The sequence below is a fragment of the Haliotis cracherodii genome, unplaced genomic scaffold, assembly GCF_022045235.1.
Source record: "Haliotis cracherodii isolate W230 unplaced genomic scaffold, xgHalCrac1.p SCAF_6, whole genome shotgun sequence".
Lineage (NCBI taxonomy): Eukaryota > Metazoa > Mollusca > Gastropoda > Lepetellida > Haliotidae > Haliotis > Haliotis cracherodii.
In genome coordinates, this window is record NW_027266319.1 from 25,467,402 (window position 1) to 25,483,405 (window position 16,004).

Genomic DNA, 16,004 nt, shown 5'->3' on the forward strand with positions numbered 1-16,004 from the left:
ATGCTCCCTCTGTAATAGTGCATGAGCTGTGCAGCCTGGAACAGTATTCCAGTTAAATCATGGCGCATCAGCTTTCGAAAAGACCAAAGTGATGCAAGTTGGAGATGTTTACCACCTTGGCGAAAGCACAGGTATGATGCTGACGAAGCTAGAAATTAGAGCGAAGCAGGATGCAAACCCAAGATCAACAATTTCTGGCATGCCCATGGGACACAACTCGAATTAACTAAAACAACTGGGCTACCCGTACTCCCTCTTTTGTAATATATCACCACGATCACATATTCATTGAATCAGTGTCGATTAGGTTTAATGTCGCAACTAGAAGTACATGAGCTGTCGCAGAATAAATTTCAGGGAGGTAAAGAATGGGGATCACACATTGTACCTGAATTCCCTGCCGAGTATGGATACTTTCAATAAGTAGCTGGCATAAATGAGATTTGTGAGTCCATGTTCCCAGATACGGAGCTTGCAGTGAGATGTATGAACGTTGACAATGTAACACATCTGGGTACCAGTAGTATTGAGCATATACACAGCTTCCTAGTTAACATACTAAGTCTATACACAGTGGAAGACTGGCACAGTCTGGCTGTAGAGGAACCCAAACTGGGCTCCGTCTCTTGAATAAGCTCACGAAGCCTCACTTGACAGGGGCATCTCAAAACAAGTTAAGCCAATATCAGACTTACACTAAAATATTACCAACTCAGTATTCGAAATTAAGGAGGGACCTTGGTTCTTTGATGTTTGATGCTGAAATAGTTCAATCTGGGGGCCCCTAACTTTTCATGTTTTATTAGGATTATGCCCAGAATTCTTTGATATTCGAGCTAATTTGGAACACTGCATCTCGTCCACGGCAAAAGAATTCCGACCACCGAATAAATATTTTGGTCATATTTTGTTCGTTGAAACGTAATGCTCGGGTAAAAAAACGTGTAGTAACAACATACAGCAACAAAGCCTTCTGCAGACAACTTTTTAAGAAATCTGTGAATATGTATGTGCTTGGAAATCTTAACAAAAATATTAAAAATACATATGGTACTTTTTTCCACTATTTTTGTAGAAGGTGTCATCACATGTACCCAGCAAAACAGCCAAAAGCTGGTCATTAAAATAAAAACAAAATAATACTAAAATATTTTACATGCCCCCTGACCGAATATTCTCTCAGTAGTCCGAAGCACTGAAACTAATTATTCTCATTTCCAAGACTTTCTTCAATTTTCATTTCATTTTTGTTTGGGTTGTTTGTCGTTTGCACTCTATATATTCCAGCTATATGGCAGTGGTCTGTAAATAATCCATTCTGGACCAGATAATCCAGTGATTGACATCATGAACATCGATCCATGCAAATGGGACACGATGACATGCATCAACTCGGTCAGTGAGCATGACCACAATATCCTGTTAGTTGCCTCTTAAAACAAGCATAGTCACCTTTTATGGTAGGCATGGTTTGCTGAAGACCAGTTCTAACCCAGTTCTTATCAGGGTCTTATTTCTAAGAAACACATTATTATGGAAAACAGTCAAGTAAAAAAACAAGATAAACAAGATGTGAAGAGTCCGAAGGCATTACAAAAATATCATATTACAATGTAATAAGTACATAGAAGTTCCTGTACGAAAATGGTTTATTTGTTATTGAAGGCTGATAGCAGTCTAATGTTGAGTCAGAATATTATCCTAGCAACTACACTGTCATCCCTCTTCCAGAGTAGCGGATTCTATCCTCTAGAAACAAACGAAAGTGGACTCTCACATAATTCAATCACCCTGATCTGAACAGGGGCCAAAATCAATCCCTGCAAGTGTAGTTAGTGCGTCCAAATAAATTAGCCAATTAGAACACAACATGCCAGTCTCTGACCAATCAAAAGCTACCACAAGTCATCAGAATCACTACTGGAATCACTATCCAACATTATATCTAGTAGAAGGTGAGACAAGAACTCCTCTTCCAGGATCCATAAATTGTGTCGCATGTCCCTCTCCTCGAAGAAGTCCCACAAACTGATCCGCCTAACAATGTCTGTCTCCCCGTCTGCGTTCCTCCGCCTCCGGACCTTCCGCGGCTGGGGTTCTGCTATCCGCCCATCCGGATATGCGTGAAGGTAAAAGCACTTTTCGTTAAAAGGACATTCGCCTCTTCCCTGATCGAAATACCGACATGGTTTTGAACTGAAAAGAAAGAGCCTTGTTTAGTACTGTTTCGTTACCTTTGTTATTACTGTATTCGACGTAATAAGAGCCCCGCTCTAATAAGCGCCCACGGCGATATTTGCTACTATTTTGGCAAGTGAAAGATCCCAATTAGCATCCCTTCCGATTGATCAATGTACACAAGACTTATTTATTCTTGTATAAACCGCACTCGTGTGTTATATGCCCCCTTAATTATGAGCAATTAAATTCTTGAAAAATATATCTGTCGTATATAAACAGTTCAGACTGTCAGCATAAGCCACGAAATTTATCTTTCTTTTTTTTACCAAAATAATATTCTAATAAGAGCCCCCTATTTCTAATTTGGAGAGCGCCCTGGACGCTTATTACGTCAAATATGGTAATGCCTTGATGGTCAAGGTATTAGGTTCAAGTATTTCACTTGTCCTGTTCATTGAAACTATAAGTCTTGAAGTGAAAGGATGGCACTCTTGAACAATAAACTTGTCAGGCTATAAATGGAAAAAAGCAATTCTTTTACACCATCAGAAACATAATCTATTCATTATATATATTTCATTATATGACATACAGAACAACATCCAACTTTGTTATAATTCTTTAGACCAGCCAGAACTCAGTGAGTGAGTGAGTGGGTGAGTGAGTGAGTGTTGTTCAAGGTCAGTGTCACCTTTACTTCAGTAACATCATGGCAGCCCATTAAAGAATTATCATCCCAAACTGGCTTCCACAGGAGGTATTGCTTAGGTGAGATCAAGCAATAGATCTTTGCAAATATTGCTACAATGAAATTGCATCACAATGCTTTGCAGACCATTGGTTACCATGATGTCACAGTCAAATGCCATCACTAATCTCTCTGCCATTGAATCTAGTTAGCTGTCTTTTTATACTCAAGACACTGGTGGTTTATGCACAAAGCTGTCTTAGCACTAAGATCGATGTAAAGTTGTCACGGCGAAAATTAAAATTAGCTATCTCTATTCTCAAAACTATCTTTGCGCTAAGTTATCTTAAGTTTATGACAAAAATTAAGACGGTGTCTGACCTGTGTAAGGAGCTTATGACAGGTAAGAATGCAGCCAAAAGATGACATGTAGATGAAAATGATTGGACAGTATGGGTCTGCTGTATCGTTTGTGCCCACAAAACCGAGTGATTACCTCTTGCACTTTCAAAACACGAACAATAGATCATAGGAAACACTGCTAAAACATTGTATTTACCAATTATGACTTATTCCCATCAGCGAGCTGAAAATGTATGATATACCTTCTAAGTTTATTTCGGTTTAAACACTATTGCAATTGTTTTATTTTTTATTTTTTTAGCTATTACCAGATATTCGCAAGCAAGGGCATAGACATTCCATAAAGAGTCATAGTTCTACGACAATTTTAAAGCTCACATATATAACAACATACACTTTCCACCAAATCTGAAATGTAAAGGTCTGGCTGAACAAAGCACCTTAAGGCTAAAAAAAAAGATAGTCTTGGTTCTCAGGCACCACCCACATCATCATAAAGTCTGCCGCACGTTTTGTTTTTATTTCCATTTTCAATAAAATACAAAAATCCTAATACTTAAACACAACAAGTATTTGTCACAAAGTGACGAAATGTCCCCCGCCTGTATATACACCATAGTACCAAATATGAAGACAATCCAGCGATTAGTTCTTGAGATATCGTGGCAACACTGTTTTCCAACTCCAAAAGCAGATTTGCCTGCTGTGACCTTGAAAATGGGGTCAAGGTCACCAAAACCGACTGGTGTCTGTGGTGTCTATATATACACCATAGTTCCAAATATGAAGACAATCCAGTGTTTAGTTCTTGAGATATCGCGGCAACAAACAGGTGGGACGTACAGACGTACGGACGTACGTACAGACAGTCGTGAATACTATATCCCCCGCTTCGCTCTTTCGCACGGCGGGGGACAATAAACGCAAAAAATGGAAAATGGAAACAAAACATGCAATGAACTTTATGATGATGTGGGCAGTGCCTGAGAACCAAGACTATTATTTTTTTAGCCTAATATATACAAGGGTTAGTGCCATACTACCGTTTACCTTAATGCACCCTTATAACCTTCAATTAGTTTCTCCTTGTCCTCTTTGGTCTCATACCAATACTGGCTGGGTGTGACAAAGTCGGACTGCACCCGGCACTCAGGACAGGCTCTGGAACACAACAAAGTTACCATATCAAACACCATCGTCTGTCTCAGCACCTTCTGATGAATCTGGTATTGCTGAGGAAGATTTAGCATATATGTGTATATAAATTATCTGGCATATGCTTGTAGACACATTCACTTAACAGGGATACTGAGTGTGCAATCAATGTGCAATCATCATGATCATATATAGACCTTAATTAAAGGAGTAGAACAAGACTCCACACTATGGATGAGTCTTTCCCAAAATTTGTAACATTTTTTGTTATATGTTAGTATCTCATTATTTATGTTATTCTAAAAATGTGTTTTAATCTTAAATTGTATCTTATATATATATGTCTGTATATACATGCATATGATATTTTTACCCCAGTCAACAGATGCATTCTCAGCTCCCTGGGGAGTATACACCCCAAGCTGATTGTAAGGCTCTAGGATTTGCATTTATCCAGGTACATTATCATCCAATCCTGACAGGTACCCACTTGTTGCAGGGTGAACAGAGGCAAATGTTGTGGATTTTCGAGTGTTTAATCTAATAGTGCAAAACAATTAAGCCACACTAAGTACTTTTCAGTAGAAGAATAAAGGTAAGATGTTGAACAGATAAGAAAATAAATGTGCAGCTATCATAAACACGATACAAGGTCAGTTTCCTACCTGATTATTTTATTTTCAAATTGCTTGGCACACCTCCACTTGCGTATACAGGAGAGACAGAAGCAGTGATTACAGCCTGGCAGAATTCCGAAGCGCCGCTCACTGGCTGGGTTCTTCTCCACCACCACATCCATACATATACCGCATGCTTTATCTTTACTGCGAGCAATTGCAAATGACAACTCCATGTCCTTTTCATGACGCTCTATACACTCCTGCAAAAAATGGGACATTATCTTAGTAAATCAATTTCCTAAACTTTTAAAATATGGGTATGGTGCTAACAAACCTATAAACATTACTGGGGCAAACATGGATTCAAACCCATGATGATGGTTTTCTGGTGTGCCCAATGGACATAGCTGCACACAGCGAATTGCTGCACCTTACACAACTGGGCCACCAGTGCCCCACTTACATCATGATATAAGATAGCTTCGCCATAAATTGTAAAGAACAAAGAAGAAAGAAGCGTTGTTTATTTCACGACAAAAAATTGTTCTACCATGGCATCATTTCTGGAGATTCGAACATACGCTTGCATTGTGAGAATATCCGGGACATTTTAAACTTAACCCCCTGTTTATAAAATGGATTTGTCCGACATCGCCAAGGTCGGATTGTGTTCAGGGAGTCATCATCATTTAAATACAGGTAAATATGTTTATAGCTTGTACATTTTATTAACATCATTAAAGAGGATTACATGATGTTGATATCTTATAGAAGAAATAAACGACTCTTGGTCTCTCAGTGTCATGGTTTATTCTCCCTGCAAGATTTTATTGTACAATAAACAACTCACACTCCTCGTTTATTTCTTAAATAGAATGGAGACAGAATACACTGGGTACACAAGGCTGATTCGGGGCTGCCTTCTACCAATCTTCAAGCAACGTAGAACAGGATTTCAGTAACCCATTCTTGCCGTAAAAGGCGACTATGCTTGTTGCAAGAGGCGACTGACGGGATCGGCTTGTGAAGCTCGCTGACATGGTAAATGCATGTCATCGTATCCCAATTGCGTGGATGGATGCTCATGATGTCAATCACTGGATTGTCTGGCCCAGACTTGATTATTTACAAACCGCCATCTTATAGCTGGAATATTGCTGAGTGCAGCGTTAAACAACAAACAAACAAACAATCTTCAAGGGGCAGGACCGAGAGCCTTACCTTCCTGTGTTGTTCCTGCTGCTCAGGTTCGTCAGGGTGAAGGACAGCAAGGCCACATAGGTCACAAATATTGCCATGGAGGTACTCGCAGTTGTCGCCATACCAACACTCTCCGTGGGCAGCAAACGGGCACAGCAGTTTCGAATTGTCTGTTGCTTCATACAAACTATCTTCTGTGGGTAGGGTCTCTTCTTCATCGGGCTTGCCTACCTTGGCAGCTTTGGCATAGGAACTTGGAACTGGAATTAGAGGGGATAAGGGATGAGTTACTGAAATAAGCTTGCTTTGTGTAACCCATGCTAGCTTTGTGGAGGCTATGCTTGTTTTGTGTAACCTATGCTTGTTTGGTGTAGCCTATGCTTGCTTTGTGTCGCCTAGGCTTGCTTTGTGTAGCCTATGTTTGCTTAGTGAAGCCTATAATTTGCTTGCTTGGTTAAGCCTTGAATGTGCTTGCCTTGTGTAGCCTATACTTGCTTGGTGAAGCCTTGTTTGCTTTGTGAAGCCTATGCTTGTTTAGTAAAGCTTATGCTTGATTAGTGTAGCCTATGCTTGCTTGGTGAAGCCTATGCTTGTTTGGTGAAGCCTATGCTTGCTTGGTGAAGCCTATGCTTGCCTTGTGTAGTCTATGCTTGTTTAGTGTTGTCTATGCTTGTCCTGTGTAGTCTATGCTTGTTTAGTGTAGCCTATGCTTGCCTTGTGTAGTCTATGCTTGTTTAGTGTAGCCTATGCTTGCTTAGTGAAGCCTATGCTTGATTGGTGTAGCCTATGCTTGCTTGGTGTAGCCTATGCTTGCCTTGTGTAGTCTATGCTTGTTTAGTGAAGTCTATGCTTGATTAGTGAAGCCTATGCTTGCTTGGTGAAGCCTATGCTTGATTAGTGTAGCCTATGCTTACTTGGTGAAGCCTATGCTTGCTTAGTGTAGCCTATGCTTGTTTGGTGAAGCCTATGCTTGCTTGGTGAAGCCTATGCTTGCTTAGTGAAGCCTATGCTTGCTGGGTGAAGCCTCTGCTTGCTTGAAGGCTATGCTTGCTTGGTGAAGTGTCAATAGATGTAATAAAATGTACAATACTATTCATCATTTACTTGTCCAGGGGGTGGCGAGGAGAAAATAGATTTAATGTTGCATTCAAGATAATCACACTTATATAGTGGCATGCATTCACATGTTTCTGTGGCTGCTTGCACTAGGTCAGACTTATGCCAGTTTTATAGTGCGAACCCACTGAGATACCAGAATTAACAAAGTTACCCAGCTATAGTATACTGATGCCGAGCCAACCAGTCCTTGTCTTTTTCTACTTAAATGTTAAGTGTCATACAGGGAAGCAACAAGTACATCTTCGCACACCTTCTGGTATGACGCGGACTGGGACAGAACCACTGACCTTCCACTCTCCAGTCAAACACTCTTTCCAGTAGACCAAGAGGCGGTCTGCTAAATCTAGCACTATCTGTCAACAGCCCAAGATTAATCCCTATGGGGGAGGAATCTCACCTGCACCCTCGTAGGGCTGCCCTGGGACAAATTCTTTAGCTTTGACCCACTCCTCTGCTGGTTTCCCTAGAGAGGATAAGGTCACCTGAGGTTGGGAACTTGGTGCCACGCCCTTCTTCAGAGACACCATGTTACTCTTGAAGTCAGCATTACAAGAGCTGCTGACTGGCGGTGGCTTGTGGGAGTTGCTTACAGCTGACTTGGGATTAACGTCGTTGGATGAGATCTTGTTGGAAGGTTGGGGTTTCGAGGCATCTTTTTGTGGTTTTACATGGTCGTATCTGCAGAACATCACACCGAGAACACACAGGTTACTTCTACTACAAACAGCAAACCAGGATTACTAATTACTATTGCAAGAGGTGCACTGTAAAATTGGTAAAAGATGATTTGAAATAATAATGAATAAGCATCACAATCACTGGCATATTGCGTTTTCACAATATTGTTTTTTCAAATATTTTCATCTTGTTGGCAAAGTTCAGATAAGTGAAAAGTCAAATTGAAATTATGAAATTCAGAAATAAGCAATTGACTACAGTGATCAAAATGCAAACCAGACTCCTTCATAGAATGTGTCTATTCTGCATGTGTTGTGACCATAGCAACATCCCACAAAATGGGAGACAATGAAGTTGTCAAAAGTGTGGGTTACTGGGTATTTTTATTTAGGTTCATAACAAATTACAGATGGAGTGAGTGAGTATGGTTTTACGCCGCTTTTAGCAATATTCCAGCAATATCACGGCGGGGAACACCAGTAATGGGCTTCACACATTGTACCCATGTATTACAGATGGAAGAACGCAGGAAATATATTGTGATACATGCATCATTATTGCAATAAATTGCAATACAAAAGTCAGGCAAATACCCATCACTAACTATCGGACTACTATTGCAATAGGTATACCTATATAGTATTGCAATACTATCGAAATAGAAAAAAAAATGACCTCAACAGGATGCCCTAGAAGGAATCGGTTGATGCTTGAGCTAACTTCATGTTTTATTTAGTCATGGTAAAATTGAGATAAACATAATGTAGAGCTAGGTTACCTGTAGATTTAGCCATTCAAACTTTTACATTTGCATCCTCATGCCAGCATGTTCAATTTCAAATCATATTTAATGTTAAATCTTCAGTTAACCTAGCTCTACATTAAACACAGAGTGTGTATTTCCTAAATATTGGTCAACAGATCTCAGGGGTTATTGGTTAAGGTGCATACATATCCAGGGATACATCCTGGCAATAAAGTTACCTGCACTAACAATGGTTTACCTGCACTGGTGCAGCTTAGATATAGCAAAATTTATCCCTGCCAACATGAAATAAAAATGGAAACTTTCTGCTTTTGCTCTTCATCTTATATTAAGATTTGATACAACATCCTTGATAATGCAATGTGTCGTATTCCCATTCTGTGAAAATATAAATACCCTGGATCCATTCAATACCCACCTATATGAGTACCTAAAAATAGCCGTCCATTCAAGATACACCAATGAGCAAGAAAAGTTACCAAAAACAGAGATGAGTGAGTGAGTGAGTATGGTTTTACTCCGCTTTTAGCAATATTCCAGCAATTTCACGGCGTGGGACACCAGAAATGGGCTTCACACATTGTACCCATGTCGGGAATCAAACCCAGGTTTTCGGCATGACGAGCAAAAAACAGATGAAGATCTGAAAAGATGCTATGGAGGCAAATTGGACCAGGGTATTTACCATACCAAAATGGAGATATGAAACATAAAGAATACTCAACGAGCTCCCCTGTAATACCAATTTTATGAAACGAGTGAATAGTTCTGGTATCTGATGAGCAAGAATTATGCAATCATTTCATAAAATTTGTATTACACAGGAGCGAGTTTAGTATTTTCTTTAGAATTTACCGTTTATAACTCTTTTTTTTTAGATTTCACAATTTCTTAAATAAGCCGAGGTATGTTGGGAGTTTTCAGCATTTGTTAGTGAAGCTTGTTCCCACAGTACATAAGCATGTATTTGGTATAACACAATAATACAGCTGAATGTTTATTAAACGTGTGATAGAATCATGTGCAAGTAATAAACTGGTTTATCAAATATGACAACCATTTCTCACAGTAGTTTGTCATAAGGTTTGCCGCTGACCTGCATTTGTCTCCATAGGTGCAGTTTCCCTTGAGATAGAAGCGGCATACCATGGATGCTTGGGCGGACCGGTCATGGGAGTAGCGGCAACTGTCGCCCTCGCGACACACACCATGGAGATAGTACCTGTGTGGTCAGAAACAGATATTTTAATCACCGCAAATTATTTAGGTGAGGTGAAATGGGGTTTAACGTCGCACTCAAGATTATTGCACAATGCATTGCATCTGTTGCGATGTGCATGCACGGATGTGTGACTGTTTGTACTCTTCTGCACTTATGTCGGTTTTATAGTGCTTGCCCACTGAGATACCATACTGCAATTTTTACATGAATACCCTACACAGTATTCTGACTATGAGCCAAGCAGTCCTTGTTTTACCCCCTTATGTCGAGCAGCAAGCAGGGTAAAGCAAGTACCATCTTTAAATGTCTTTTGGTATGACCTTCCATTCTCTAGTCAGACACTTTATCAACAAGACCATGCAGGCAGTCTTCAAATCATCTCCAATATAAGCTTCAACATAAAGTATAAAATACTGGTCAACTCTAGCAAAATCTGTCAAGATAGTAAGGCTGAAAAACACAATCAAATCAACTCGATCTCATATTTCTACCAGTTTTACATGATTCTGTTTTGTGTCCATTTCTTCAATTTGAACTGCTTGGTTTTTTTTTACAATTTAAAGAAAGAAAGGTTTCAGTAGAGATTGTATTGTTTCCAAAAAGAATCATTTTCTGTAGTACGTAAAATGTAGCACTTTAATCATAATATCAAGGACTGTCTCTGTTTGAAACTGATATTTTCAACATCAGCAGACATGGCCGACACTAGGAAGAACAAGAAAATCTCACAAATCTTCCGTTTCTTTGTTGTTTAACGCTGCACTCAGCAATATTCCAGCTATATGACGGCTGTTTGTCAGTCTGGGACATAGCCACTAGTAGGAAGGCAAAGACTAGAAGAATTATGTTCTATCTAGTACATATAGCAAGCTAGCAATAGTCCAATATATAACAACACTAAAATCTACTGAAAATGAGATTAAGAGCCATGTTAGGCGAAGAAGACTGGAGGTTTGGTTTTTTTGCACAGACTAGTCTGTAAAGAACTAAGTTGGGACCAAACAATCTAGTGATTGAAATCATGAGCATTGATCTAAACAATTGGGATACGAAGACCTGCATCAACCAAGTGAGCGAGCCTTATCATCCGATCCCATTAGCATGGGTTGCTGAAGAATTCTAACCCAGACCTTCAGGGGGCCCACACAAATCTGGATGACACTGAGGGGACAGGGTTATGTTGTAGATGTGAGGTGAAATGGGGTTTAACGTCGCGTCCAAGATTATTGCACTTATTTAGCAACGTGCATGTACGTGTCTGTGTTTGTGTGGCTGCTTGTACTAGTCCGGACTGATGCCGATTTATAGTGCTAGCTCACTGAGATACCATGCCGTGGTTTAACATGAATACTCCACTCAGACACAGTATACTGACTCTGAGCCGACCAGTCCTTGTTTTAGCCCCTTAACGTCAAGCGCCAGACAGGGAAACAACAAGTACCATCTTTTAACGCCTTTTGGTATGACGCGGTCGACGCTCTGCGGGCGGACGGTCTACCACTAGACCACGGAGGCAGTCTTATGTTGTAGAGCCATAGTCACATCTTTATGAGCCTCCGGTCTGATTTTCTACTTCAAGATTTTCTCATTTCAAAGCAAGATCTAAACAGGTTTTTTATCATGTTTATCATGTTTATATGTTCCTAGTGTGAAATTGATCCTGTGTCTACATTGTTTGGGTAATCAGTGTTAGAAATTGGCACTAGTTCTATAGTCCTTGCCCGATCTTATTGAAATCAGATCTTAGTTCTTGCTACCACTAAACAAAGATCTGAGGACATCCCATTACGGGTCATGTCAGAACGACCTTTCATCTGACCAATCAGAGCATTGCTTATCAGATCATGAAAGTGACAGTTGGAATGTGATTTTTGATCGTGGAACCTCAAACAAAAAACACAGGGTATTCCGAACGACAGTTATGGGCTTTAAGTCTATAATCAAACAATCTAGATCATATATTAGTTTTTCCAGAATGTTATTTTGCTCAGTTTTTATTTTTTTAAAGAGTATATATATGTCAAAATCTGAGGACTAAAGACAGTTCATCTGTTATATTACTGTTCTCAGTGAAATACAAATAACCTCACACAAAGCCATAACACCAGTCATGACATTTGCTGCAGACTTGGGTTGAATATCGGCTTTTTTACATGTCTGACAAAATCCCTGAATGGGCTCCAAACTGTGGATTATCATAAAACCTCAAGTTATATACTATCTGTAATAACAGCCAGGATAACAGCCCACAAATAATGTATCAAAAATATACATGCTTCATGCAAAGAGAAAAAATCATAAAACGATGTATGAAAACATATGAACTCAACATTCTACCATTTATACATGTTATAAGGACAAAGAGAGAAACATTTTCAAACCCAGTGCACGATCTGCATAAAGAATTTGTATTTTTTACTGACCCTTGTATCACAAGACAAATATGTTGCATAAATAAATATTCATAATGCAATCTCTTTATCATGTGTCTGATCAGTGAGTATGTGTGGTTTTACGCAGCTTTTAGCAATATTCCAGCAATATCACAGCAGGGGACACCAGAAATGGGCTTCACACATTGTACCATTGAGGGGAATCGAACCCGGGCCTTCTGTGCGTCTGATGAATGTTTCTTCAGTAAACTAAATACACCTTATTACAATGATTCTTCTCTAGCAAGTGATTCCAGGATATTGTTATACTTATCAATCTCCTCTCACCTTGTCACACTTATATGTAAGAGGCATTAGTCTTGGGACAATTAGCAATCCCAGCAAATTTGTATTTGTTTGTCTGCGAAATGAGCTAACCGATTATCGGTAATGATATTGAGTATCTCAATTACACACTTAGATAATGTCCCAATTTCATACACGGCAATAGTTATAACAGTCTAGATTAGAACTGGAAATGGTCTCCACGTTGTTGGAATAGTCACCCTTTAATATAATCCATATTCACCATCATGACCTAATGTATAAAGAGAAAATGAAAACATCCACACAATCAACATCTAAAACAAACCCTAACAATAGCTTGTTTGCAAAGGTAGCATAACACAGACATTGTAAATACTCAGATGATGGCTTGTTTTTTTAGAGAAAGTTGTCTTTTATAAGTGAATGAGACCTTTTACAGTTGTTCATGTGATTAGAGAGAAAATTACGAACGTTTCTAAAGTGTCAAATGAAAACATAACACAGGATATGTGTAAGTATATCTACAAACACCACAAAAAAATAACATTTGTATACATATATATATCAATCATTATATTGTATGAAAGATGTCTTGGTACTAGAACTGTGCAGAATTTGGTGACATACTGGCAATCATATAGCTTAGAGTACTCATTGAATATGACTCGTCTTAGCTTTACAATACGTATCCTGGCTAATCAGCTGACTGGCCTGTTTTCCTAGACTACGCACTGTTCACAAGATCACTGCAAATTAATGTTAATAAGTATTAATGTGTCGCTTCAAAATAATATGGTCATGGTGCAATTCCCCTGATACACGCAACATGTCAATAGTGTTGCAGCATTTCACTGCACCCTGATTATGAAAACATGGAATTATTTTTGGACCCGATCCAATGCCGACAGTTCATGCAGAGGGCACGAGGTTCAATAATGATATCTGAATGAAAGATAGCCCTTTCTCTGAGATAATACAATTATAAACGCTCTACATGTGAACATGGCATTGGCCTGTTACTGCCCTCCCTTCAAAAGTATCACCTGCAAAAGATGTCTTTGCTCCAGACGGGTGTTTCAGGTTGGCTATCACAACCTTCCGCCATGTTGTAATGTTTTCAACCCGTTTAACCATACATGCGCCTGCTACGTATCGTCCATGTCTAGCTTGTCTGTATAACTGAACTTGCGATTGCACAATTTAGGTAATTACGCACAAAGAAGTAAATAATATAAAACATAACAACACAATATGGATATATTTAATTTATTCTTATGTTTATGCTGATTCTTTAGACAAAAAACGCACCTTATCATATTCGTACGAAACAGAGATAGCAAGGGATACTACTGCTGGAAAACTAATAAACTTTGATTGCATCAGTTAGATGCTTAGACGAACCATTCTTCAGACAAGATTCTTGCAGTTCGTCGCTTCATATATATGGTAAACTGTTTGATATCAGTGACCGGGGAGGATTTTTGCAAAACATATTCTTTCCATTAGTATATCAATATCAGTGTTTCTGATATACAACGGATGCTAGATAAAGTTGTGAATGATATACCATAGATTGTATACTATATCTCTCTTCACACATGACTATATTCACTGCAAGATTCGTTCTATTGTGTTCATCATTTTTTTATGTCTTTGGATTTACAAATGTGAGGTATAGGCTTTATACGATCGATGGTTTTGTCTAATCCTTTGTTTGACAATAGTGACTGGATATGTTATTACACCGCTTTCAAGAAAAGGGCTTCACACATTGTACCCATATAGGGGATCGAACCCGTCCTTCGGCGTGACGACAGTTTCTAAAAAGTCATCTGTGGCTTGTTGTTTTTATGTAAAAATAAATCCGTTCAATGAACACGGAGGTAAGGAATAAATTAGCAACCACATGAGCCCTACCATGTTTGAAATGTAAATTAGTGCCGAAGAAACACATAAATTTATTGATTTTCAAATATTCTATGGCTAACATACCCATCCGCAATTGTATATTATGCGATATGTTTTATATATTTTATAAGGGTTTTAAATCAAATTATATTTTTAAAAGTAGAGCCATGTAGAAGTATTCTTTGAGTGATGTCTAAGCGCCAGTACAGTTAAATTGTATATAAAATATCGCTAACTGAAGATATGTTCAGTCGAAAATCAAACATGATAAAATCAACTGCGAGGTATAATTTCTTTTGCTGCTCAGTGTATGTTCAAACAGAATACTGACAAAATACACAGTGTGGGTAGAGTTATAATCACCTCTGCTTGCATGCTGGAAAACACATTCTCCAAATGTTGCATTCGTGACAATTAAGCAATGACACTAAGAAATGATTTGTCAGCATCGAATTACAGAAAATATCTATAGGCAATAATTGCTAAATCCAACAATCTCCAAGTAATTAGCCCTTTTTAGGCGGATTTTCTTTTTACTTACTTGGGTGACGGATCGCACGATCTTTCTTGTTTAACCCCGTCTCTTTTTTCAAATAATTTTAGGAACAAACTGAGACCTTTTTATCACCCAACAGATAAACATCTTTTCAGGAAACATTTTTTACAAATTGCAATTTTATATTTATTTCGACCACGGATCTAATACGGTTATTAATAGAAGTGGCCTTATAATTTATACGTTTTCACGTTGTAAGGCACATGTATCTGACAAGAATGAATGGGGAAATGTAACACATGCAATAATATGTAACAAATATATTTTAGTCAGTACTCCTTTGGGAATATATTTATGCTATATGTAAGCAAAATTATCGTTATACAATGATGCATCATTGTTTACTTTATAAAACATTAGAAACGTATTTTTTGCCAATTCGAAATCGCTTTCTCGTCTCGTCTTATGGCTTTTTTCGTCTTGTGTTATCCCTTTATCGGGATCGTAATTGAGGGCGAGAAAGCGATGTCCCCTCTCGACCACCATAATTTAAAGACACTTCCTATGTTATACAAGACATTGATCCCTTTTGTTTTTATTTATAACTTGTATATATGTTGGTCGTATTTTATTCCTTAGTATATAATGGTTTTGTTGTGTATCGTAATCCTTGTGACTGAACGTTATATGTTTTATTGAAATTATAACTTTGACACGCGATTTCTTTTCTGTCCTCATGGCGAGTGTATTTTTTTCATCGTCATATAAGCAAACGTGTGCCAATGGCTTACATTAAATGTTGTTTTAAATCCAAGTATAAATGCCAAGATAGTGCACTTTATATTCAACGTGTGAGAATTCCTGGTCAGAATAGGTACCCATGCATTACTGTACGCTGGTTAGAGTCAA

General features: G+C 38.5%; 1 protein-coding gene across 1 annotated transcript; it reads right to left on the reverse strand.

Annotated features, from left to right (window-relative positions):
- Positions 1–1,635: 1,635 nt before the first annotated feature.
- Positions 1,636–13,802, reverse strand: LOC139444732 (probable E3 ubiquitin-protein ligase makorin-1). Its single transcript, XM_071225666.1, has 7 exons — positions 13,735–13,802; positions 9,867–9,992; positions 7,724–8,004; positions 6,229–6,467; positions 5,053–5,267; positions 4,283–4,393; positions 1,636–2,196 (listed from the first exon to the last, which is right to left on the reverse strand). The coding sequence occupies exons 1-7, from the start codon at positions 13,794–13,796 to the stop codon at positions 1,896–1,898; spliced, it is 1,335 nt and encodes a 444-aa protein (XP_071081767.1). The 5' UTR covers positions 13,797–13,802; the 3' UTR covers positions 1,636–1,895.
- Between the last annotated feature and the right edge of the window lie 2,202 nt (positions 13,803–16,004).